This window comes from Anabrus simplex, chromosome 12 (assembly GCF_040414725.1).
Source record: "Anabrus simplex isolate iqAnaSimp1 chromosome 12, ASM4041472v1, whole genome shotgun sequence".
Taxonomy (NCBI): Eukaryota; Metazoa; Arthropoda; class Insecta; order Orthoptera; family Tettigoniidae; genus Anabrus; species Anabrus simplex.
In genome coordinates this window covers 60206457-60232271 of record NC_090276.1, presented here as the reverse complement: position 1 = coordinate 60232271, position 25815 = coordinate 60206457, and the positions used below count along the sequence as shown (strand labels likewise).

Sequence of the window (25815 nt, the reverse complement as noted above, 5' to 3'; positions counted from 1 at the left end):
AAGTTACTAGAATCATTAAATGATGATTGACTCACCTTGAGCAACATGCTGAACGTGTTTGTTACATAGACGGAACTGGACGATGTGTGTGTGTGTATGTGCAGCAGTAAAGGAGGCGAGGGGAAGGAAGGAGGCGGAGCACCTGCGGGGGAATGGAACTAAGGTGTTGCGGAAGGATGGGCTAGTGGGGGTAATTAAGGGAGTGCATATTACGGATTACTTGGAAAATCGAACTGTATTTCGATAGTTTGGTATTTTTAAGCCAATTGATTAAAAGGTCGAAAAGGATATTGGGTTTCTCGTAAATTTCGTTTAAATTATAATTGGGGTTGAAGTATTGATCGCAGTTAATGTAACAGCTTTCAATAATATTCATGATGGGTCCCTTATTTGCTGTTTGAAGAAATTCCATATCTTGTTCAATGTCTGTAAATTTGTGATTAGTGTCATGCATGGTGGAGATTTTTGCCTCATCGCGTTGACATGTTCTGAATATCTAATCTTACGTCCTGTTTGACCCACGTAGGAAAATTATATTTTAGTCTGTATATTCCACATTTGGAGTAAATATTGGGGGTATTGAGTGATGCAGAGTTGTGTAAAATTTCGGAGGTTCTATTGTTAGTTTTGAATAAAATTCTTACATTGAGTTTCTGGAAAAGGTTGGTGATTTTGTGGAAGTCATTATTGTAAGTGAAAGTGGTTGAAATAGGAGCCTTTGCTTTTTCTTTTATGAGTTTGGTTTTAGGCTGGTACCTATATTTGTTTATTATTTGTTCTATAAACGGCCTGTTGTACCCATTGAACTTGGCAATTGCCCTTATGGTGTTAAGTTCATTAAGCTCTTTCTTTGTCATGGGTATGGCAAAAGCTCGATATACCATGCTATTGTATGATGCACGTTTGTGCATTAGGGGATGTATGGAATTTTTGTGGATCGTGTTAGGGGTTTGTGTATGTTTCCTGTATATTTTGTAAGGCAGACCAGAGATATTTCTAATAATGGTTATATCTAGAGAATCGATTGTTTTATTGATTTCTGACTCTACTATAAATTTAATGTATGGGTCAATACTATTCAAGTCTTGAAGAGCGGAGTCCGCGTTCTTGATTAATTTATCCATAATAACGAATGTGTCGTCCACATACCTGGCCCATATGAGAATATTTTGTAAAGTTGTTATTGTTGATTTTTGTGTGTTCTAAGTTATCTAAATAGATATTAGCCAAAATTCCTGATGAAGGTGATCCCATCGCCAGTCAATTCTGCTGATGTATAATTTTGTCAAAAACAAAGAAGTTATTGTTGATGATCAGATTTAGAAGCTGAATTAAATCTTGTATTTCTAATTTACTAAGAGAACTGTATTTACTTAAATTATTTTCAATGATTTTTGGAAGTTTAGAAATTGGTATGCTCTGATACATATTTTCTATGTCAAAGGAGTGGAGAAAGTGGTTAGGTTGTAGGTTAAATTCCTTTAATTTCTCAATCACTTCGGTAGAGTTTTTAATGGATTTGTTGGAGAGAAAGCGATAATTTTTGGTTAGGAAACTTTGGATGAATTGGGACGCTTTGTAGAGTTGATAATGAGTCAGATAGGAATATTAGGTTTGTGAATTTTTGGAAGGGCTTTGACTGTAGGAAGGCCTGGATTCATGGTTATTAGTTTAGTTTTTCATGGTCTGTAAAAAGAAATGTTAAGTTCTTTAAAGTTTTAGTTGTCTCTGGATTTTTTGGGTAGGATCTTTCTTGATTATTTTAAATGTGTTGTTATTGAAAAGTTCTTTGGATACATAATCAGTTTTATTCATTAAGATAGTAGCTTTACTTTTATCTGCCTTTGTGATCATTAAGTCATTATGTTTTATTTTCTTTATAAGTTCAAAGATTTCTTTGTGTTCAGAGATAAATTTGTCATCATTAGAGTTAGTGGATATAGTTTTCCTGCTTACGTTTTTAGCTGTGCCCATCGTATCTAGTTTTCTTTTTATTTCAAACATAATTTCGCTTTGTTTCTCTAAAAGCATTTTATTTATTGTCGCTTTTGATTATAGAATCATGTTAGTCATATTTATTTTATTCATGTTAGGCCAGTTTTGGTTAGGGCCTTTTGATAGGATGGCGATTTCTTCTTTAGTAAGGTTCACACTGGAAAGGTTAATCATAGGGGGATGAAATTTCTTGGTTATGTTTTTGTCAAATTGATTTCTTTGGGTTGATTTTCAAGTGAAAACTGTTGCTTTTCTTTTTTTTAAACTGTTTAATTTTCTATCCAAAGTAAGCTGTTTTTGTGAAAGAATATCAAACAATTTATTGTCGATTTGACTTTGAAATATGTTCCACTGTGCTCTAGAAAGCAGACGAGCTGCTTCAAGGCGAGTTTCATACAATGTTATTTAAGAAGAATTTTTTTCTTATGTAAAAAACTCATTTCGATTTTCAGCCAAATTTTGTTTGTTTTTTGCTGAGTTTTGATCAAATGTGGTGCATAACAATGTTTTTTTATTGTTCCTTTCAAAAAATTAGGTGTTAAATCAAGTGTAATACATTGCTTCAGGAAATTTATATCTTTGCCTAATTTGGCAATTTTAATTTTGTAGGCCCATATATTAATAAGACCTTTCTCTCTGCCTGGTAGGCCATTTCACTTATAGTTATGAATTTCATTGGGTTCCGTATTGAAGTGGGATTACAGTAAATTTAAATTCTTTCAAGGTCCACCCATTCAATACAATAACTTTTTGTGATTCACTCACATGTCAAATGGTCAAAATGGTACTAGTTTCGGCATCTATGTGCCATCATCAGCCTTACATCCCCTAATGCACAAACGTGCAGCATACAATATCATGGTATATTGAGCTTTTGCCATACCCATGACAAAGAAAGATCTTAATAATGAACTTAACACCATAAGGGCAATTGCCAAGTTCAATGGGTACTATCTATCTATCTATCTAGGTATTCTGCCTTATGGCAGGTCTTGTCATGGGATGAACCTCTTCCACTGTTGCCTGTCCTGCGCCAAGTTTTTCATGTCCGAATATTTATTTCCTTGGATATTGTCCAACATTTGATATTTTTTCCTTCCTCTTCCTCGTTTATCTTTCACCATTCCTTCTACTTCTTTCAGTAAACAGTCCCTCCTCAAACAATGTCCGATCCAGTTCATTTTTCTCCTGGGTACAACAGGCAGTTTATAGAACAAATAATAAACAAATTAGGTACCGGCCTAAAACCAATCTCTCAAAAGAAAAAGCAAAGGCTCCTATTTCAACCACAGTCACTTACAATAACGACGTCCACAAAATCACCAACCTTTTCCGGAAACACAATGTAAGAATTTTATTCAAAACTAACAATAGAACCTCCGAAATTTTACACAACTCTGCATCAATCAATACCCCCAATATTTACTCCAAATCTGGAATATACAGACTAAAATATAATTTTCTTACGTGGGTCAAACAGGACGTAAGATTAGATATTCAGATCATGTCAACGCGATGAGGCACAATTCTCCACCATGCATGACACCTAATCACAAATTTACCAACACTGAACAAGATATGAAAGTAATTCAAACAGCAAATAAGGGACCAACCATGAATATTACTGAAAGCTGTTACATTAACTGCGATCAATACTTCAACCCTAATTATAATTTAAACGAAATTTACAAGAAACCCAATATCCTTTTCAACGTTTTAATCAATTGGCTTAAAAATACCAAACTATCGAAAAACAGTTTGATTTTCCAAGCAATCCGTAATGCGAACTCCCTTCAATTCCCCCACTACCCCATCCTTCTGCCCCACCTTAGTTCCATTCCCCCGCAGGTACTTCGCCTCCTTCCTTCCCCTTGCCTCCTTTACTGCTGCACACACACACACACACACACACACACACACACACACAGAGTCCGGTTCCGCCTGTGTAACAAACGCATTCAGCATGCTGCTCAAGGTGAGTCAATCATTTAATGATATGCCCGAAGTATACCACCTTCCTTAGTTTGATGGTATAAAGCAGCACTTTTTTTTCTTTATTCACACTCAAGTTTCAGTTTTTCCCCACAATATTCTAAGTAGCCGTCTATAAATAGCCATATTAAAGGCATTCATTATCTTCACGGATGATTTGGTCACTGTTCACGGCTCAATGCAACAAGAAATACATGTGGAATGTAGCATTTAACTATTCTGGTGTTAGGTGTCTACAACAGACAAAGTGCATCACTGATTTCTCCTTAACCATTTGCACTAATGAAGCCAAGAGACTGAATGTAAGTATGTAATGAGCACCAAAATGACTTTAAAAGGATTATCAGGTTCCAAAAATTTTTTGAAGGATTTTATTTTTAACATTTTGATTTACCTCGCACAGACACAGGTCTATGACAACCCTGTGATAGGAAAGGCCACAGAGTGGGGAAGGAAGCAGCCATGGCTTTAATTAAGGAATAGCCTCGGCATTTGGTTGGTGTGAAAATGGGAAACCACGGAAAAACATGTTAAGGGCTGCCGACAGTGGAGTTTGAACCCACTATCTCAATCGATCAATCACCAAATAGAAGCTCTCAGCTGCGCGTCCCTAACCACACGGCCAACTCACTTGATTGAAGGATATTAGAGAGAAGGCTGATGACCAAAGTAGAAAAGGATATGGAGGAAGAGCAATATGGATTTAGAAGAAATAGATCAACTTTTGATCTAATTTTTGCATTAAGGAACACGATGGAGAAAAGATTGGAGTTCAGAGAGGATTTAGTGATGACATTTATAGATACTGAGAAGGCATGACCGAGTACCATGACAACTGGTCTTGGATACATTCATAAAAAAAGAAGGTAGTCAGAGAAGATGTACAAAATGTCAAAGCTATGTATGAAAATGTGTACGTAGTGTGAAGACAAGGATAAGACAAACTGGTTCAATGTAAAAACAGGACTTCGACAAGGAAGTGTACTATCCCCTCTACTCTTCATCACAGTCGTCGATGAAACCCACAAGAGTGTAAAACAAAAAATGAGGACAGAAGCAAAGGCCTTCACTTTTTGCAGATGACACAGTAATATGGGGAGAAGATGAAATGGAAGTACATGAACAAGTTATTGTATGGAATCTGGAAATAGAGGAATATGGAATAAAGATAAGTGTAGAAAGAGTAAGACAGTAGTGATTTTTTTTAAAATGTTGTATGGCTTTTAGTGCCGGGATATCCCAGGACGGGTTCAGCTCGCCATATGCAAGTCTTTCTATTTGACTCCCGAAGGCGACCTGCGCGTCATGATGAGGATGAAATGATGAAGACAACACATACATTCAGCCCCCGTACCATTGGAATTAACCAATTAAGGTTAAAATCCCAGACCCGGCCGGGAATCGAACCCAGGACCCTCTGAACCGAAGGCCAGTACGCTGACCGTTCAGCCAACGAGTCGGACACAGTAGTGATGATGAGGTAATAGAGAAGGAAGAGAGAATATTGAAGTAAATGGAATATGATTAGAAGTTGTGAAAAGCTTCAAATATTTGGGAAGTATACTTGCAGAAGATGGGAAAACAAACGAAGAAATTGGAAAGAGAATCCAACAAGCCAACAGGTTTTACTAACGGGTGAGAGGTATAGTGTGGAACCGGGACTCCCAAAGAAATACAAGAAAATTCTGTACTCACAGTATTAAACACCAATTTTGACATACAAAGCAGACACATGAACAACAAAACGCCATGAAAGCAGAATTCAAGCAGCAGAGATGAAATTCCTTACAGGAATAATTGGGAAGACACGAAGGGCTAAAATCAAAAACATAGAAATCAGAGAGAGAATTGGATTCCCTACACTGCAACGCAAGACAGACTTTTTTTTTTTGCTAGTTGCTTTACGTCGCACCGACATAGATAGGTCTTGTGGCGACGATGTGACAGGGAAGGACTAGGAGTGGGAAGGAAACGGCCGTGACCTTAATTAAGGTACAGCCCCAGCATTTGCCTGGTGTGAAAACGGGAAACCACAGGAAACCATTTTCAGGGCTGCCGACAGTGGGGTTCGAACCCACTATCTCCCGAATACTGGATACTGGCCGCACTTAAGCGACTGCAGCTATCGAGCTCGGTCAAGACAGAGACTAGTAAGCTGAAAAGGTATGGACACATGATGACAATGGAAGAGGATAGAGTTCCAAAGTGAGTACCTAAGGAGGAAAAAGGAGGAAGACAATGGGCAAGGCCCAGGAAGAGGTGGATGGATATGGTAAAGGAGAGTATAGAGAATAGAGGAGTAAAAAGTAGAAGAAATGTTGGAGGAAGCAAGGGAGTAGTGGAGAGAAAAACTCTGGAGGTCTTTGATTCACAATCCAACCCACAAGACTGGAAACACGAAAAGAAGAAGCAGAAGCAGGTTCCATGCCCTCTGCTCTCCCAGATTTTGTAGCCTAAATCTAAACTGTTTCAAGAACTTCCCTTTGAGGTTTCTTCATTATACAGTATACAAGCTGAAGTATACGATTGTTTAATTTTAATACTATGTACTGAAATAAAATACAAATGTGATAGGTTATGTACTTTCGCTCTCCTTGGGTTCAGACTACTGGAATTAGAAAATGTGTTAATGAGTAAGCCGCTGCTCGGAAGAAAAACATCCGCAAAAATGATTAAACAAACCGATTGCTGTTTCATACCAATTTGAATGTATTTTTGTGCGAGTTTGGTACCTTTCCCGACTTTCATAGAAAAACACATAACGTTATAAGAACAACCTTAAACCGAAGCGGTTTTGCATTCACCAACAAAAATCTGTCAAAATGAAGCACAAACCGTAACTACAGAACAGTGTGTAGGGTATATATCTACTTGTTTTATTGCTGTCACTGGTTAAATAATGTATGATGGTACAATTTATGTTAATACAGCCAAATATCTCTGGAAAAGGTGTGCTTTCTACTGAAACCTCGATTTAAGCTAAACCCATATTTAAGGTTAATAAACATCAGATCCCTGTAAAAACGTTAAATAGGGGTTCTACTGCAGTAACGAACCAAGCCTGTTTCACAAATGAACTTAGATGGGTCTCTTACATTTAGAGCTTCTTAAATGATTACAGATTGTGGTCGACAAACTAGCCTACGACTGCAGGAACCTATTCTATAAATCTGTCATCTTTATCCAAGCTGCCATGTGAACACCCTCTTTTGTAGTTAAAAGACGCACCTCATACTTACATGAAAGTAATTCTTGAAAGGGCTTCAGAACTGGCTCCTTTAGCCCCATGCGGTTCCGTAGGTAGTTTGTTGAAAGGGATGGCTGATATGTACAGGACTCTCGAGCCTTGGTTAGCACAATGAACGGCACACTGTAAGGAAATGAAACAATTTAAATAATCAGAGTAATACAAACAGAAATTCTTACAACTTGCACAATTATAAACTCTAATATAAGACGGTGACTGATTTGGCGTTCATGATAGTACCTCTTTAACCTTGACATAAAAGCAAACCAAGAATACTCATCCATACCATGTACCTACAGTAGCTCCAAGAGGCAACAAAAAAAGCAAAAAAAGGACTGATCTTGTAAACCAATTCTAATGGCAATTTCTTGTGGAAGCCTTACATATCCTGAGATGAGAGAGGAATTATTCTAATATTATTAATTGTACATGGAACAAAACAGCACATCAATGTATCATAACCTCAAGTTTAGAGTTCCAGTTATCTGGAAATTTTTGATGACCCACTTTCACGGTAGTCTATTTACAAATTTACCGGTCTTTGTCATGATGTTAAAGAACTTTCTTTCGCTTTCAGTTCACCTCTTTGCATACAAAGCATTTTTGGTTGTAGTCTACAGGTTTTTATTATTCTTTTCCTGAATAGCATCCTGTATTGATATGTATTACAGTTACATGTTAAAGATTAATCCTTTATTTCAATGCCTCGATCAAGAATTATAGGTAGTATACAATGAGCAGCCAAAAGTCATGGGAAGACAATGCTCCTCCGTGAGCCCTGAAAATGGCACCAATACGGCGAGGCATTGACTTTACAAGGTGTTAGAATCGTTCTGGAGGGATCTGGACCCACACATCTTGCAATGTTACCCACAACTGGTGGTGTGTAGTTAGTACGGGGTTCATGGAGCATACCCCAGCATCGACAGCATCCCATAAATGCTCGATTGGATTACGATCAGGAGATCTGGAGGGCCAATCAATGGTTGTTACTTCACTGGAGTGCTCCTCCAACCACCTGCATGCCACCACAGAGCAGCTGAAACATGGCATCTCCTCCAGGGTACTCTAGGGCCAGAAAGGGATGCAAAGAATGTCCACATAACGTGCACCTGTCAGTGCTCCCTGCAGCCAGAAAATAGGGCCTAATTGTGACCATCAGAACGCTGCCCCGACCACAAGTGAGCCACCTTCCGCTTGAACAACCTCGTTGACACACACAGGATCCATAGCTTCATTGGGCATACGCCTCACTAATGCGCCCATCAGCTCAATACAACTGGAACCAGGACTCGTCGGACTATACCACATGGCTGCCACTGTTCCATGGTCCATTGCCAATGTTCGTGGGCCCATGCACATCATTGAGCTCTGTGTCAAGGTGTCGTCAAAGGGACATGAGATGGTTGTCGGCTGGTAAAGCCTATGCGGTGCAGTTGTCTCCTTACAGTCCTGGTAAAAATGGGTTCCTGACTCCCAACATCAATTGGGTGGTGATCTGACTCATAGCAGCCCATCGAGTGCCCAGTATGGTTCTGCAGAGGTGACGTGATGTCTCTTCGTCAAACACCTGTGGTCTTCCCACGCAGCAATTTATGCGAATTGTAACATTCTCTCCGCGATATTGAAGATCCACCTTCGACACTGTTGACCTCGGAAACCCGAATTTGCATGTAATCTTCGCAATGCTATGACCCATGCGCCGATGTTCAGCCCAAGTTCAAAGTCTGTTAACTTGAGACGTGTTTCCATCTTCATGACACTGATGTCTGTGACAAACTACTCAGCTACGCCGCAGCTAGCCAGAATGCTCAGGGGTCATACACGGCACATTTTCCAATGGAACACCCCTTCCCGTGACTTCTGGTCACTCAGTGTATAACATTCCACATAACGTGCATCTGTCAGTGCATCCGTGCCGTAAGTTACACTTAAGTCTTCACCGTATTCATCCAGCAGGTTCCAGGTTTTCCAACCAGGCATTTTCCTTCTACCTCTTTCCAAGTGCACTTGAGGTGTTTCCGCAGGCCAAATCCTTATCACATATCTAAGCCACCATAATCTGGATGTGCTGTCCAGTACAGTTATCTTCGTCCTACCTTCCTGCTTCACCTCAATAGTCCGCTTAACTGCCACACAGTCACAGGCTGGGGAAGATCTCATACCCCACTTAAACATCATAGATCCGCATCTCCCATGCTTAGCACGGACTCTGTTGAGGGTTCCCATGTATTGTGGGGCAAATCAAAGCCAGCTTAAAGTTGAACAATGTCTGCCAATGAGTTGGAGCTACACTGTTTCACTCTTGTTGCCAATCAGTTTTTTGATTATAATTCCTCCTAACGAGTTTCTGTGCTGTTTGAATAGGAGGAAATCCTAATTTGAGGACTTCATGACGGCTTCCACTGGGGCCATATGATGGCTAGAAAATTTAGATCAAAAACTTTGAACAGACCATTGCTTACATAATTGTTTCAGCTGTTATAATGTGTAGATTTTGTACTTATAATGTATATTAGTGCCTATTAACCATGTCTGTTTTCCGGGCTTGTAGGCCATGGTTTAGGAACATGTGATGGTCACGAAGTTTCACCAAAGACTGCTCTCGGCGTTATCAAGGGCTCCGGCTGTCTTCAATAGCAGCGGAGCTCGCAATGGAATGGAATGGTGTTACAATTCCACCTCATTATATAGTGCAGGCTACGATGCGCTGCTCGCCTCTTGGTCCGCCATGTTCGAGGGGCGGTCCCCGATTGGCTGTTCTTCGGCATTGCGAAGATTACGCGCAAATTCGGGTTTCCGAGGTCAACAACGTCGAAGGTGGATCTTCAATATCGCAGAGAGAATGTTGTAATTACGTAGCTCAACATATGTCGACCTGCCTTGGTGGAGACAGGCAACTGATCACCCTTTGGCTTTTCTTGCCTGCCGCAACCATCGTGTCCTCAAGGATTTAAGGCTTTCAGGACTGCAAACTAGGCTTTGTTCCAGTTTGCAATTATTTTGTTGTCCTCCCACACTACATTTTCTGAGCTACTGCAAATCCTGTACCCCTCCTGTTTTGACCATGCCTGCATTCACTTCATCTTCACCTGGTGATTTCCTTTAGGCCATAGTTCTTAATATTGCTTTTATTTCTGTCCAGGCAATAGGAGCTCCTCTGAGCAGGCTTATCACATCTGATACTATGTTCCTCAGCCTTTCCTTTGAACCAGTAAGCAGTGGTCTTCGGAAGCTCTCTAATGTCAGGCGACGATGGTTATCGTTTTAAGAGGAAGTACAACTAATGTCACTTTCCTTTCTGACCAGATTCCCATTTTCATTATAAACGTGTCTTGATGGAGTCCATCGGTTTCTTTTTGCCTTTCAGCATGTTGTATAACAACTTCATATTTCCTCTGTCTTGCATCAGTTTCTACATGAAAATCTTCCAACTCTTAGTCTTCTTTTCTTGAACTATCCTTTAGACTTTCAGTTTATTTCTATACACTTGTTCAAGAACTTCGATATCTGCTTCATCCTTAACAAGTTCCCTATTTATTTTCTCCATCTCTCTTTTTGGGACTCATTCCTTTCTATTACGGCCGCTCTCACTCTTATTCAACCATCACGTTTCCTTCTCCCTATTTTCAAACTTATCTTTCTAGATATTTCATTTGTTTCTTTAACATTTCTACAACTGAGCAAGTTGTCTGTGTGGTCAGGAGCACACAGCTGTGAGCTTGCATTCGGGACTTAGTGTTCGAACCCCACTGTCAGCAGTCCGAAAATTGTTTTCTGTGGTTTCCCATTTTCACACCAGGAAAATGCTGGGGCTGTACCTTTTTTAAGGCCACGGCCACTTCCTTCACACTCCTAGGCCTTTCCCATCCTATCGTTACCGTAAGACCTGTTGGTGTGACGCAAAACAAATTGTAAAAAAGATCATTAGTAGGAGTGGAGACCTTCCTTTAGAGGGCTATATTCTTCTCCTGTCCTATAATTATAGTTTGTGTCTTAACAGGATTAATTAAAAGAAAGTTCTTACTCGTATAGGAGTTTATTAGGCTTATAATGTTTATTTGTTAAATGGCAGTATTAATATCTTGGAATTTTGAAGTGGGATTAGATTTGTAGGTCTTACGCATAGAGGTGGTAGGTACTGTTGGGTACATGATTAGCAATACCATTAATATAAAGAATAAACAGAAAGGTCCAAGTGCAGAACTCCGTTGGACACCTGGAATATTAATTTTCTGTCATGATGTTCTGTCGTCCAATACTATACACTGATGTCTTAATGAGATCCAAAGATGTAGAAATGGGTTGCTGAAAACTAGACGAGTTATAAAAGTCAGTTTGTATTCATCAATGGCCTTTCTGATGTCATCCGTAATGCTTATTAAAGCTGTTGCAGTGCTGCGCCCTTTTCTAAAACCTGATTGAAGGAGATCTAACACTGATTAGTTTACTAAATATTGTACCCTTTTCTAGGACTTGATAGTAAAGGACAGCTCCTCTTTGAACTCTGTGATTTCAGCATTTGATCGGTTATCTTCAGTCAGGACACTACCAAGGTATTGTCCGTCTATGATATTTGCTCTGCAAATGCAAATGCCTTGAATGTACTGTTCTTGCTGTGCTGTTTCTCTCTTTTCATTATCTCATCCATCACTGTGATAAATAGTAGAGGTGACAAAGTGCTGCCTTGTTGCAGTCCTTTACATGTTACAAACCAGTTGGAATAGCCATTTACTATCCTTACACAGCTCTGGCAGTGTTTGTACAACATTTTTGCTTTACTGATGGGAGATACTGGAACGTTTCTCCTTCTCAAGCAACCCCAAAGTTTTTTTTTTTCTTTGCGTTTAGGCCATCTGTGGACCACGGTGCTTGTGTTCTAGCTGTGTTTTTGTCTTCGTCTGCCCCTTTTAGCATACTGGATTGTGTTCTTAGTGGCCTCTTGAGCCTTCCTGTTGGCCCAGTATGCCTTCATTTTCCCGCTGAATTCTTTCCTGCGCTCCTCTGACGAATTCCCGGCTCCTTTGTGGCTAGCTGATGTAAGGGATGTTAGGAAAGGTTTAGTTTTGACCATTAAACGGTATGCATTTCTGTCAGTAATGGCGGCTTGATTAATATTAAGCTCTGCAAGATCTTTGTGCACTTGTTTGGTCCAGGGGAATCCAGTAGCTTTGCCTTTGTTAGCAACCTTGAAGATCTTATGGGATAATCTATTATGATCCATTCTGTATAGGTGTCCATAGAAAGTCAGACGTTTTCTCCTGATGGCATCTATGAGGTTTTCTTGATGCTGGTAGAGCTCATTGTTGGGTTTGTACCATCGCCTTCCATCTGGTAGGATCCTTGGCCCTATTCTTCTCAGGAATTTCCGTTCTTGCACTTCCAGGGCTCTCAGTGGGGTTTTTTTTTTAGTTAGGGATAGGCATTCTGCTGCATAGAGGACTGATGGTCTGACTACTGCATTATAGTGTCTCAGTTTTACATTCTTTGATAAATGTTTTGAGGCATACAGTTTTCTGCAGGCATGGTAGGCCTTGTCTAATTTGATTCTCCTTTGTTCAAGAGCCATCGTTTCACTTAGGTCCTCCGATACCCACTCTCCGAGGTACTTCACATTTTCAGCTCTCTTGATGTGTTTTGTATCACTGACTCCCATTGTTGTAGGGGCATCTTTGATGTTGGTCATAAACTCGGTCTTTCCAATGTTGATCATGAGGCCCGCTTTAGCTGCAATAGAGTGCAGTGTTTGAAGCTGCATAGTGGCCTCATGCATGTCGTTTGCTAATAAAGTAAGGTCATCAGCAAAGGCCAGGCATGGAATCCTTAGGTTGTCTGATTTAAACCCCATTCTTAATCCGGTGTTCTCAGGTAATGACCTGGTCCATTCTCTTATGATCTTTTCCAGGACACAGTTAAATAATATGCATGAGATGCCATCTCCTTGCCTCACCCCTGTTTTGATTGTGAAGCTCTCTGATAATTGACCTCTAAACTTAACTTTGGAAGTGGTGTTGTGCAGGGTGGCTTGCACCAACCTATTAATTTTTTCGTTTAGTCCCAGTTCTCTTAAGGTGTTGAAGAGTGTGATCCTATCCACGGAGTCGTATGCCTTCTGGAAGTCGACCAAGATAGCTACCCACTGTCGGCATCTTTTCTTGCTATATTGAAGGATGGTCTTCAGATTTTGTATCTGTTCAGCACAAGACCTTGCAGTTCTGAACCCTGCTTGATATTCTCCTAATTCTTTATCCAGTTGTCTTGTTATGTGCTGTTCCAGAATCTTGGAAGACTTTATACCATACTGAAAGGAGTGATATTCCTCTATAGTTGCTGGGATCTGTTTTGCTTCCCTTCTTGTGGATTGGATGGATAACAGCTGATGTCCAATCATCTGGGAGCCTTTCCTTAGCCCATATGTCCAGGATTACTTTGTGTATGAGCCTGAATGTTTGCTCACCAGCTTGTTTCAACATTTCTGCCACTATTCCGTCTTCTCCAGGAGCTTTGTTGTTCTTGAGAAGTTGAATGGTCTCTCTTACTTCTTCATAGGTGGGAGGAGGGATGTCTTTGGTGTCCGGATTAGCTGGTTCTCTAACTGGGAGGCGCTGCGCAGGTTCTTCAGCATTCAAAAGTCCTTGGAAATAATCAGCTAGGGTCTTGATGCAGCCATCATCATTGAGGCACAATGATCCGTCTGTTCTCTGGAAGTGTAAAGTTTGGGGTGTGAACTGGGTCGTCTGTTTTAGACCTTTGTGTAAGTCTCTGGAGTTGTTTTTTTCCAAAATCCTCCTCAGCTTGCTTAATCAGTTCTTTGTTGTATTTTCTTTTCGCCCCTCTTATGATGCTGGAGGTGTTCTTTCTTTGTGTAATAAAGGCTTGTAGGTTGGTTTCGTTTTTATGATGGTTCCATTTGAGCCATGCTAGTCGCCTGAATTCTATAGCCTCATCGCATTCATTTGACCACCATGGGTGCTTGTTTCCTTTAGGTCTGTTGGGGATCGTCTTCTGAGCCGCGTCTGTTATAGCATCCCGAAGTGGGTCCCAATTTGTAGTGGTGTTAATCCTATTGATGTGTTGGTTCAGACTCTCTTGGTAACTTGCATTTGTCTTCTTTAAGTTTGGTGATATCAAACCTAGGAATCTTCTTTTTCTTCATAAGCATAACCTTGGTCTTATACAGTGGTTTCAGATTCATCTTAACCATGGACAGGTAATGATCGGAGTCTATGTTAGCTCCTCGTAAAACCTTCACGTTCATAATGTCGCAGTGGTGCTTCTTATCTATTGCTACGTGGTCAATTTGGAACTCTCCCATCATGCTGTTTGGGCTGCGCCACGTCATGGCCTTCCCAGGTAGGCGTTTAAAAGCCGTAGACTTCAAGAGTAATCCGTACTTGGTGCACAGATTGATTAGCCGTTCCGAAAGTTTATACCTATGCTCCACTCTCTCAAAATTCACACAATATGAATATAAGATTAATTCAAACGCTTGTATTAAACCTATGCACTTTTTTTTAGCAATCTGTTAGCAATATGTCTTTATGGTCTCTAATAATGGTTCATAGTGCGGGGTTACTGTAGTCCCGTCTTAATTCGTGAACCATGGGCAATGACCGAGTGGCTTGGTAAGTGGTCCAGAGTGTTGGGATACCAGTTATGGAATAGGAGTGGGTATCTGACATTTTCTGAGTTGCGGCCCTCCCTGTGCTCAGGCAACTAGGACTATACAATCCATCGATGGTCCCTAACCTGTTAGAGAAGATTTTCACTGAGACTATGAAGTAGCTCCACAGAATTCTTACAGAGCATGCTTAGAATGTTTTAAGCAAGCCTAGGATCTATGGCAGTAATGGAGACTCACTTCCATTTTACAGGCACCATTCTCCTTTTCTTTCTCAAGTACTCGTGCACGTTGGACACAATTTCACGGGCCTAGCTTCTCAAGGGCATGCCTTGTCCCATACCACTATTTCTTGCCACTTGTCTTTCCCGAACTGCACTGAGACATGGTAAACACAATGAACTAAGTACACTAATACACGGACATAAATAAAACTACAGCTTTTTTATACTCTGAATGTTTAAATCGATATTGTACTAATTTATGCTGTGCTAAACTGTAAACTACGCTATACTGTACTATACTAGAGAGAATGACAAATATGAAAAAAAAAATTCTGAAGGACAATGCAAAAATACACGCTCAGCGAGACAGGTTAACCATCTGGTGAATGTAAACATTAGAGTTGACCACTAGGTTTCCAGATCGTACTCTGCCAATATACAGCAATATGAATGGCAGCTTGGGATTGGTTGGATGTTTATGCTTCAGCGTTATGCCAAAACGTCAATTTAGAAGTAGAGCTGTGTGGAGTATAGTATGGTTTCAAAACCATACAGAGGGACTTGTCACACCAGGTAAATGAAAAATGCTGTGAGAGGAATAGACACTTATGTTTATATGTCTTAGATCTAGAGAGCATATGACAGAGTACCGAGGGAAAAGATGTTAGCCATACTGGGAATTATGGGATTAAGGGTAGATTATTCAAACATATAAATATATATGTTGGCAATTGGGCTGCAGTGAGAATTGATGGTAGGATGAGTTCTTGGTTCAAGGTACTTACAGGATTTAGACAGGGCTGTATTTTTTCACCTTTGTTGTTCATAGTTTACATGGATCAACTGAAAGTTAAAAAGTGGCAAGGAGGGATTCAGTTAGGTGGAAATGTAGTAAGCAGTTTGGCCTATGCCAACAACTTCGTCTTAATGGTAGACAGTTGTGAAAGCCTACAATCTAATATCATGGAACAAGAAAATAGGTGCACAGAGTATGATATAAATATTAGCATTTCCATGACTAAAATTATGCCATTAGGGAAGACACCTACGAGAAATGTCAGTTTGGGTATATAGACTGAGCTCACGTGACCCTACCACTCGTGCATCCAACTCCACCGTGAAGCTCTTAAGGCAATCTTCAATTCCAAAAGAGGAGGCTAAACATCTGTCCCTGCGGGACGCAGTGGCACCTGAATTATATGGACCTAAAATCCAGAAAGAAGATGTTCTCCTCAGACCTACTCTTAGTGTGGTAAGTTCTCCTACGTATGCTTTGGCTAAATACCTAAGTAAATTGCTTCAGCGTCATAGGACATACTGAATCATACATCAGGGACTCTCGGTATTTCGTCAATAAACTGTCAACCAAACCCCCTTCAACCTAATGCACTTTTGGTGAGTTTCAATGTGGAGTCCTTGTTCACTAAAGTGCCGATTGACTGTCATGTCTTTAAAGATAAAAATTTCATTGTTCCGTATTGAAAAGTATCACAGTTAAAATTGAAATAATAAATAAAGAGGTTCAACCTATTCAATACAAAAGAATAAGAAATGCATTGTTTTTCATGTTTTAATCGGCTGATGATGACCTGGACTAGGGTCGAAACCGGTACCACTTCTACTTATTAAATAAGAATGTAATCACTGCATTTCTTATTCTTTTGTATTGAATAGGTTGAACCTCTTTATTATTTCAATTTTAACTATCTGTCATGTCTCGTATTGAACACCTGTTCCCGAGCACTAGACTATTTTACCACTGCAGGACTTCCACCTATTTCTTGTGGGGTGGGAATTTTTACTAACTCTTTTTTTTGCTATTTGCTTTACGTCGCACCAACAGATAGGTCTTAAAGCGACGATGGAATAGGAAAGACCTAGGAGTGAGAAGTAAGCAACCGTGGCCTTACGGTACAGCCCCAGCATTTGCCTGGTGTGAAAATGGGAAACCACGGAAAACCATCTTCACGGCTGCCGACAGTGGGGTTCGAATCTACTACCTCCCGGATGCAAGCTCACAGCTGCGCGACCCTAACCGCACGGCCAACTCGCTCGGTTTTTTTACGAACAGACGGAGTGGCCATGGGAAGTCCACTTTCGCCCATAGTAGCTAATTTCTTTATTGAGCATTTTGAAGAAGAGGCTATTGCTTCGGCGCCCGTCAAACCTATGATTTGGTGGAGGTACGTTGATACATTTGTGGTCTGGACAGAAGGTCCTGAGATACTTCATCTATTTCTAAACCACCTACACCAGCAACATTCTTCAATTAAATTCACTATGGAGATGGACGGATGCCTTCCTTTCTTGGATGTTTGAGTAAGAAAGAAACCAGACAGCTGCCTAGGAGATTACAAGTGATAACTTGACTTATTTCCTGTATCTCCTAAGTGGAGCATCGGGCATCAATGAACTTCCGCCACCAGACTCTGTTCTGCGCCATCGTCCTGATCTCAACCCAGACCTTCCCTCTTTTCTCCATCCCTTCTACTATTACACTCCTCCTCCATGTGTTCCTTGGTCTGCCTCTTCTCCTGTTACCTTGTGGGGTTCCACCCCAGGGCTTGTCTAGCTATGTTGCCTTTATCTCGCCGTAATGTATGCCCGATCCATTTTCATTTCCTACAACGCATCTCAATATCAATGTGTTCTTCTCCATAGCTCTTCATTGGAGATTACTTGTGGCCACCATATCCTCAGGATATTCCTCAAACTTCTGTTCACAAATGTTTGAAATCTGCTAATCAGTTGCTTGTTAGTCTTCCATGTTTCACACCCACAGAGCAGTACCGACTTGACATTTGTATTGAAGATGCGTAGTTTGGTATAGGTGTTAAGTTCCCTCAATTTCCAGATTGATCTCAGCATTGCAAATGCTCCTTTAGCCTTACTTTTCTATTTCCTATATCCTCTATAGTTCCTACCTCAGGGTGACAGCAATCATCCTTGCTTACCGTAACTCCTGTGTTTACTGGGATGGGACAACATTCCCTGATGTAAAACTTGACATGTGTAGTTCTCATACATTTCTTGGGTTATTTTCTTTGGAATCCCAAACTCTTTCATGACTTTCCACATTACACTATCAAACACCTTTTCAAAGTCTACAAATAGTAGCTACAGTGACAATTGCAGCTCCACGGATTGTTCTATAATTATGCGCAGTGTGTTGATCTGGTCTGTACAGGAATAACCTTCTCTAAATCCTGCTTGTACTTTCCTCAGCCTTGAGTTAACTCTTTTTCATCCTTTCTAAAATTACTTGTGAGAGTATCCTTACTTGGTATCAAAAGGAGGGTAATCCCTCTCCAGTTATCACATTCTAATAAATTTCCTTTCTTCGGAAGCTTAATCAACAGTCCTTTCTTCCAATCTGTGGGATGATCTTTTCTTCCCAAATCTTCTTGAAAAGTGGGAACAGGATCACGACTGAGGTACCCACATCCACTTTCAAGGCCTCTGGTGCGATATTGTCCATAACCGCCGCTTTGCCATTCTTTAGTTGTTTAATGGCCCTTTGGATCTCTATTCTTGATGGTGGTTCTATACTGATAGCAACATCTTCCTGCTCTTCTATCATCACCTTTGTCTCCTCTTCCTCGATTGTTCCACGATTTAACATCTCCAGAAAGTGTTCTCTCCATCTTTCTAGCTGTTCCTTTTGTGTGGACAACAATCTCCCATTTTTGGCTTTCACTGGCTTGTCAGATCTAGAAAACTTTCCTGTTAGTCTCTTGGTAATGTGGTAAAGGGTCTTACTATCATTGTTTTGTGCTGCCCTCTCAACTTATGTTGCAAGATTGACAAATGCTCGCTTGTCACATTGAAATCTGCTCTTCACTATTTTGTTAAGTTCATTAAAGTCAGTTCTAGCTTGTACCTTCACTATTACATGTGTCAATTGCTACTGATCTGCGTTTAGGGCAGTCGCCCAGGTGGAAGATTCCCTACCTGTTGTTTTCCTAGCCTTTCCTTAAATGATTGCAAAGAAATTGGAAATTTATTGAACATCTCCCTTGGTAAGTTATTCCAATCCCTGACTCCCCTTCCTATAAAGGAATATTTGCCCCAATTTGTCTTCTTGAATTCCAAATTTATCTTCATATTGTAATCTTTCCTACTTTTAAAGACACCATCCAAACTTATTCGTCTACTGATATCCTCCCATGCCATCTCTCCACTGACAGCTCGGAACATACCACCAAATGTTCATTCCTGACCTAATTTTCTACAATAGGAACATATGTTTTATACATATTTTATTCTTCAAATCTACAATGATATTGACTTTCACCAAAAGGATCCATTTCAATTCCAGATGAATGACGATTAAAAAACTTCTCACCAATATATATATTTTTTAGACAATATGGTAAAAATGTACTACAATAGTTTTAACTTGTGTTTGTGACACTCACGTCATCAAACTTTTTAATCATGATATCAAAGATAACTTAAATCACAACATCTCATTACTATTTTATATTACCAATAGTTATAAACAATCTTAACTGTAATTATTTGTTTTAAAGTTATCCATTGTGCTGGTGATACCCAATAAGAAGGGCGAAACATGTTCACGATCTTTCTATTTTGTATAATTATTTAACCACAAAATGTGGTATTGTAAGTATTGACTAGGTTAACATTAAACAAATATTTTGTAAATTGTATGTAAACATACCACTTAGTCGAGCAGCTTGTCTTTCTCCCAAGTCTTCCCAGCCCAAACTTTGCAACATTTTTGTAATGCTACTCTTTTGTCGTAAATCGCCCAGAACAAATCGAGCCGCTTTTCTTTGGATTTTTTCCAGTTCCTGAATCAAGTAATCCTGGTAAGGGTCCCATACACTGGAACCATACTCTAGTTGGGGTCTCACCAGAGACAAATATGCCCTCTCCTTTACATCCTTACTACAACCCCTAAATACTCTCATAACCATGTGGAGAGATCTGTACCCTTTATTTACAATCATGTTTATGTGATTACCCCAATGAAGATCTTTCCTTATATTAATACCTAGGTATTTACAATGATCCCCAAAGGGAACTTTAACCCCATCAACACAGTAATTAAAACAGAGGACTTTTCCTATTTGTGAAACTCACAATCTGACTTTTATCCCCGTTTATCATCATACCATTGCCTACTGTCCATCTCGCAACATCGAGGTCATTTTGCAGTTGCTCACAATCTTGTAACTTATTTATTACTCTGTACAGAATAACATCATCTGCAAAAAGCCTTCTGATTCCAATTCTTTACACATATCATTGATATATATAAGAAAACATAAAGGTCCAATAATACTGCCTTGAGGAATTCCCCTCATAATTTTTACAGGGTCAGATAAAGCTTCACCTACTCTAATTCTCTCAGTTCTATTTTCTAGAAACAGAGCCACCCATTCAGTCACTCTTTTGTCAAGTCCAATTGCTGTCATTTTTGCCAGTAGTCTCCCATGATCTACCCTATCAAATGCCTTAGACAGGTCAATCGCTATACAGTCCAATTGACCTCCTGAATCCCGGATATCCGCTACATCTTCCTGGAATCCATCAAGTTGGGCTTCAGTGGAATAACCATTCCTAAACCCAAAGTGCCTTCTATCAAACCAGTTATTAATTTTTAAACATGTCTTATATAATCAGAAAGAATGCTTTCCCGAAGCTTACATACAATGCATGTCAAACTGACTGGCCTGTAATTTTCAGCTTTATGTTTATCACCCTTTCCTTTATATACAGGGGCTACTATAGCAACTCCCCATTCATTAGATAAAGTTCCTTCATGCAAATAATCAAACAAGTACTTCAGATATGGTACCTACTATATCCCAACCCACTGTCTTTAGTATATCCCCCGAAACCTTATCAATTCCAGCTCCTTTTCTAGTTTTCAACTTTTGTATCTTACTGTAAATGTCATTGCTGTCATAGGTAAATTTTAATACTTCTTTAGAATTAGTCACCTCCTCTATCTGGACATTATCCTTGTAACCAACAATCTTTACATACTGCTTACTGAATACTTCTGCCTTTTGCATACACACTCCCCTTGTTCAATAATTATTCCTGGAATGTCCTTCTTGGAACCTGTTTCTGCCTTAAAGTACCTATACATACTCTTCCATTTTTCACTAAAATTAGTGTGGCCACCAATTATGCTTGCCATCATGTTATTCTTAGCCGACTTCTTTGCTAGATTCAATTTTCTAGTAAGTTCCTTCAATTTCTCCTTACTTCCACAGCCATTTCTAACTCTATTTCTTTCCACCCTGCACCTCCTTAGTCTATTTCTCTAGTATAATAAGGTGGGTCTTTACCATTCCTTACCACCCTTAAAGGTACAAACCTGTTTTTGCATTCCTCAACAATTTCTTTAAACCCTTCCAAGAGTCTGTTTACATTTTTATTTACTGTTTTCCACCGATCATAGTTACTTATTAAAAACTCCCTCATGCCTGTTTTATGAGCCATATGGTACTGCCTAACAGTCCTAATTTTAATCTCTTCCTTTCTTTCACATTTATTTTTTAATTACTACAAAAACAGCTTCATGATCACTAATACCATCTATTACTTCCGTTTCTCTATAGAGCTCATCTGGTTTTACCAGCACCACATCCAGAATATTCTTCCCTCTAGTTGGTTCCATCACTTTCTGAATCAGGTGCCCTTCCCATATTAACTTATTTACCATTTGTTGGTCATGCTTCCTGTCGTTCGCATTACCTTCCCAATCGACATTTGGTAAATTGAGATCACCCGCTACGATCACGTTCCTTTCCTTATCGTTTCCCACATAGCTGATTATCTTATCAAATAATTCTAAATCAGCATCTGCGCTACCCTTTCCTGGTCTGTACACCCCAAAGACATCAAGTTGCCTATTTTCTTTAGAAATGAGCCTTACCCCTAGAATTTTGTGCATGTCATCTTTAACTTTTTCGTAGCTTAAAAAATTCTTCTTTCACGAGAATGAATACTCCCCCTCCTACTGTTCCTATCCTATCTCTACGATACACCCTCCAGTTCCATGAGAAAATTTCTGCATCCATTATATCATTTCTCAGCCATGATTCAACTCCTATTACAATATCTGGTAACTATCTATTAAATTACTTAATTCTATTCCTTTCTTTACAATACTTCTACAGCACTAACAGTTTTATGTCATCCCTACTTGATTTCCAGTTCCCTTAACAACGCTCCCTAGCGCACCCTGTTTCCCTGAATGTACCTCCCAATAATCCTTCTAAACAAATTTCCTAACTTATTTGCACCACTGCGGTTTAAGTGAAGGCCATCTGAGCGCAGATCCCTTATCTCCTACCCACCCATTAGGATCTAGAAATTTCACTCCCAGTTTCCCACTCCAGAGTCTCATTTAAATCCCCAATCACCTTCTAGTCAGTATCCCTCCTTCACAGTATTCCACTGATAATCTCCGCTTCCTTAAACTTCAACCATTCTGCATTTACCAGATCCCACACACATCCCCAACTATGTTGGTACTTATACCTGCTTGTCTAACATTGTTAGTACCAATGTGAAACACTACCACCTTCTCCTTTCCCCTCTTTCTCTTCTACTTTCCTCAACATCTGCCTTAACCTAATTCCTGGATAACACTCTACCCTGGTACCCTTTCCTCCACACACTTTCCCGACATGTCTAACGATAGAATCCCCCATGACCAGAGCTTCAACCCTACCCAACTCATTTGATTCCCTCCCCTCCTGGTCAGTCCTATCTTTCCTGACAGCTGCAGAAGCTACTTCCTCCTCCCTTTTCTCCATCCCATGACCCTGTTCCACCTGTCTTTTCCTATCCACTACTCCACATTTCCCTTTCCTACCTCTTCCCTTTCTCCTACTTCCAAACTTCTCGGCAACAGTTCCCTGTTCCTCATCTTTCCCTCGGTTGTTCTACCTGCAGTGACTGATCCTGAATGGAGCCCTTAGCCTGCAATCTCCTGCAATATGATAAGGTGAAACAAATATGATATCCCATTAAAACTTTAAGACAGGATTAACCAATTCAATCCAAATGTGACCATAATGTTCTTATACATCAATGTAAATTATTGGAAAAAATTAGTTTTTAAGAATAGTTTTAATATAATATCCACTCCAGAGCTCTAACTTAAGAGTATAGAATTTATGGCTGATGATGCCTGCAATGACAGGTGAAACATGTACCATTACACAACCTCAATAGAATGATTATACCATAGGCCTAGTCATAAAGACTAAAGTATTGAATAGGTGATTTTCAATAAATTAATTGTAGAAATGTTAATATCCTTAGGACATACCGTCTATCGCAAGCCTACCCACACAAATCGCTATCTCCATGCAGATTCTCACCACCGTCCAGCACAAAAACAAGGCATTCTCATGACACTCACCAAGAGGGCGAGACGAACTTGTGAGCCATCAAATATCCAGGTGGAGATGGACACACTCAAAGTCACGTTCAAGGGTAATGGTTACAGCGATTTGCAGATTCATAGAGCCCTGCATCCCAGAGAAACGACCAAGCAGAGCTCACAGAAGGAAGAAGTGAAGGGAACTGCCTACCTGCCTTACATTAAAATCTGCAACATGCTATAAATTGAACACTCCAACACAAAACACTACGACAAAATTAATAGTATACGCTGTATGAAATGGTGTATGGTTTTTAGTGCTGGGAGACCCCAGGACAGGTTCGGCTCGCCAGGTGTAAGTCTTTTGATTTGACTCCCTTAGGCGACCTGCGCGTCATGATTAGGATGAAATGATGATGAAGACGACACACACACCCAGCCCCCGTGCCAGGAAAATTAACCAATGATTGTTAAAATTCCCGACCCTGCCGGGAATCGAACCCGGGACTCCTGTGACCAAAGGCCAGCAATATACGCTGTATAACAATAAAGCACAATGACATTGGTATCACGGCTAAAATTCTCGACCCTGCCGGGAATCAAACCCGGGACTCCTGTGACCAAAGGCCAGCAATATACGCTGTATAACAAAGCACAATGACATTGGTATCACGGCTCATCAAAGTTAAAATTTCAAAAAAAAAAAAAAACGCGCTCTAAGCTTACCTGAAAGAGAAATGGTTGAATCCACATATTGCTAGCTGACACCAACACAACAGTGTTGATATTTTCAGGTTTCACATCGAGTTCGAATGACATACTTGGTTTCCCATCAGGTTCGAAAGACGTAATTGGTTTCACGTCGGGTTCGAAAGGCACACTTGGTTTCACATCGGGTTCGCAAGACGTAGGCCTTTGTTTCACACCGGGTTCAAAAGACGCAGACACAATTGGTTTCACGTCGGGTTCGAAAGACGTACTTGGTTTCACATCAGGTTCGAAAGACATAGACGTACTTGGTTTCACATTGGGTTCGAAAGACGTAGGCCTACTTTGTTTCACACCGGGTTCGAAAGACGTAGACGTACTTGGTTTTACACCCGGTTCGAAAGACGCAGACGTACTTGGTTTCACATTGGGTTCTAAAGACGTAGACTTACTTGGTTTCACATCGGGTTCGAAAGACATACTGACGGCATTTGACGATCAAAGTCAAGAGAAGAAAATCCAATAATTGGATCAACACTGTAAGATCCTCAATAGATAGGTTATTCTACGTTTTGGCACCGAGAATTCGATGAAGTGCTGTCAATTGTTCAAATTTATATTTACACTGCACATTCATAACTTGAATCGATTGCCGGAACACCGTTCCCGCACCACAAGCAAGCGGAATGCACACTGCACAGAAGAGTCTATCCCGCCTATCCGCATCACTCCGATCCCGACGAAAGAATGCTCCGGCCGCCCAATACTCCTCCTTGGGCCATGCTCATCAGTGCTGCCAACACTTGATGAAGAAAAGTGGCTAAAACCAGGGAGTAAAGAATCCTGATCACTGCCTGCTCAATCTGCATCCGATTGCTGCCATCGGATGCAGATCGAGCAGGCAGTGATCCTGGTTAAAAGTTAAAAGTTAAAACCAAATATGGCCAGGATCGCTATATGCATAGTTTTAAATAATGTGGGTTCACATAAGCACACGCACAAAAAACGTTTTTAAATGTAACTGCTGACGGAAGAGAAAAAGTTAAACCAACTTTGTTTATGATACTGAACTCACTTAACAAAATTTATATCTAATACTTTTATTGCAGCCAAATATACATTTAAAAAAACAGAAGAAGAGTACACTATTATAACTGCGCTCTCGCGCTTTTTTTTTTTCTTTCTTAAATCTGGACCCTCACCAGGATCTGCCTGCTGTCATTTCTTGATGGATACAGTACTTTTGCATCCATCTCTTGGCACAGGCCAGAGTAAAGTGTAGCTTCCACCAAAGTCCCAGTCAACATCCATGGCTGTGACAATATGGAAGCTGCTGGGGTATGAGTAGTATTGAGTAATGACATTCAGAGCACGACTAGTGCGTCTGAGTGTTACGAAAGGTGCTGCTCATGGGGTCAATCGTGCTGCAATAGTACTTTCTGACCCAGTGAAGAAAGCAATGGCAAACTACCTCACTCCTCATCTTGCCTAGTACGCCTCATTTTGGTGCTGTCATTGGTTTTTGGGGTTTCCTTATAACCGCATAACCTTTGGTGGTGCTATTTGAGGATCCAACTAGCCTCTGGGCTGATGACCTAACAGACAGAACTCACCAGGATTACTTGATTCAAGAACTGGAAAACATCCAAAGAAA

At 40.2% G+C, this 25815-nt stretch overlaps 1 protein-coding gene across 2 annotated transcripts in view; it reads right to left on the bottom strand.

The window, feature by feature from the left end:
- Nucleotides 1-24896, bottom strand: part of LOC136884216 (uncharacterized) — a 32579-nt gene extending 7683 nt beyond the window's left edge. Inside the window, exons 1-2 of one of the 2 annotated variants that reach the window (XM_067156271.2) lie at nt 24180-24896; nt 7216-7357 (exon numbers count right to left, since the gene is read on the bottom strand). In XM_067156271.2, coding sequence (XP_067012372.1) covers nt 7216-7220 — 5 coding nt within the window. In that variant the 5' untranslated portion in view covers nt 7221-7357; nt 24180-24896. The remainder of the gene's footprint in view (nt 1-7215; nt 7358-24179) is intronic. The other variant, XM_067156270.2, reaches the window with a different exon arrangement.
- Nucleotides 24897-25815: the final 919 nt, after the last annotated feature.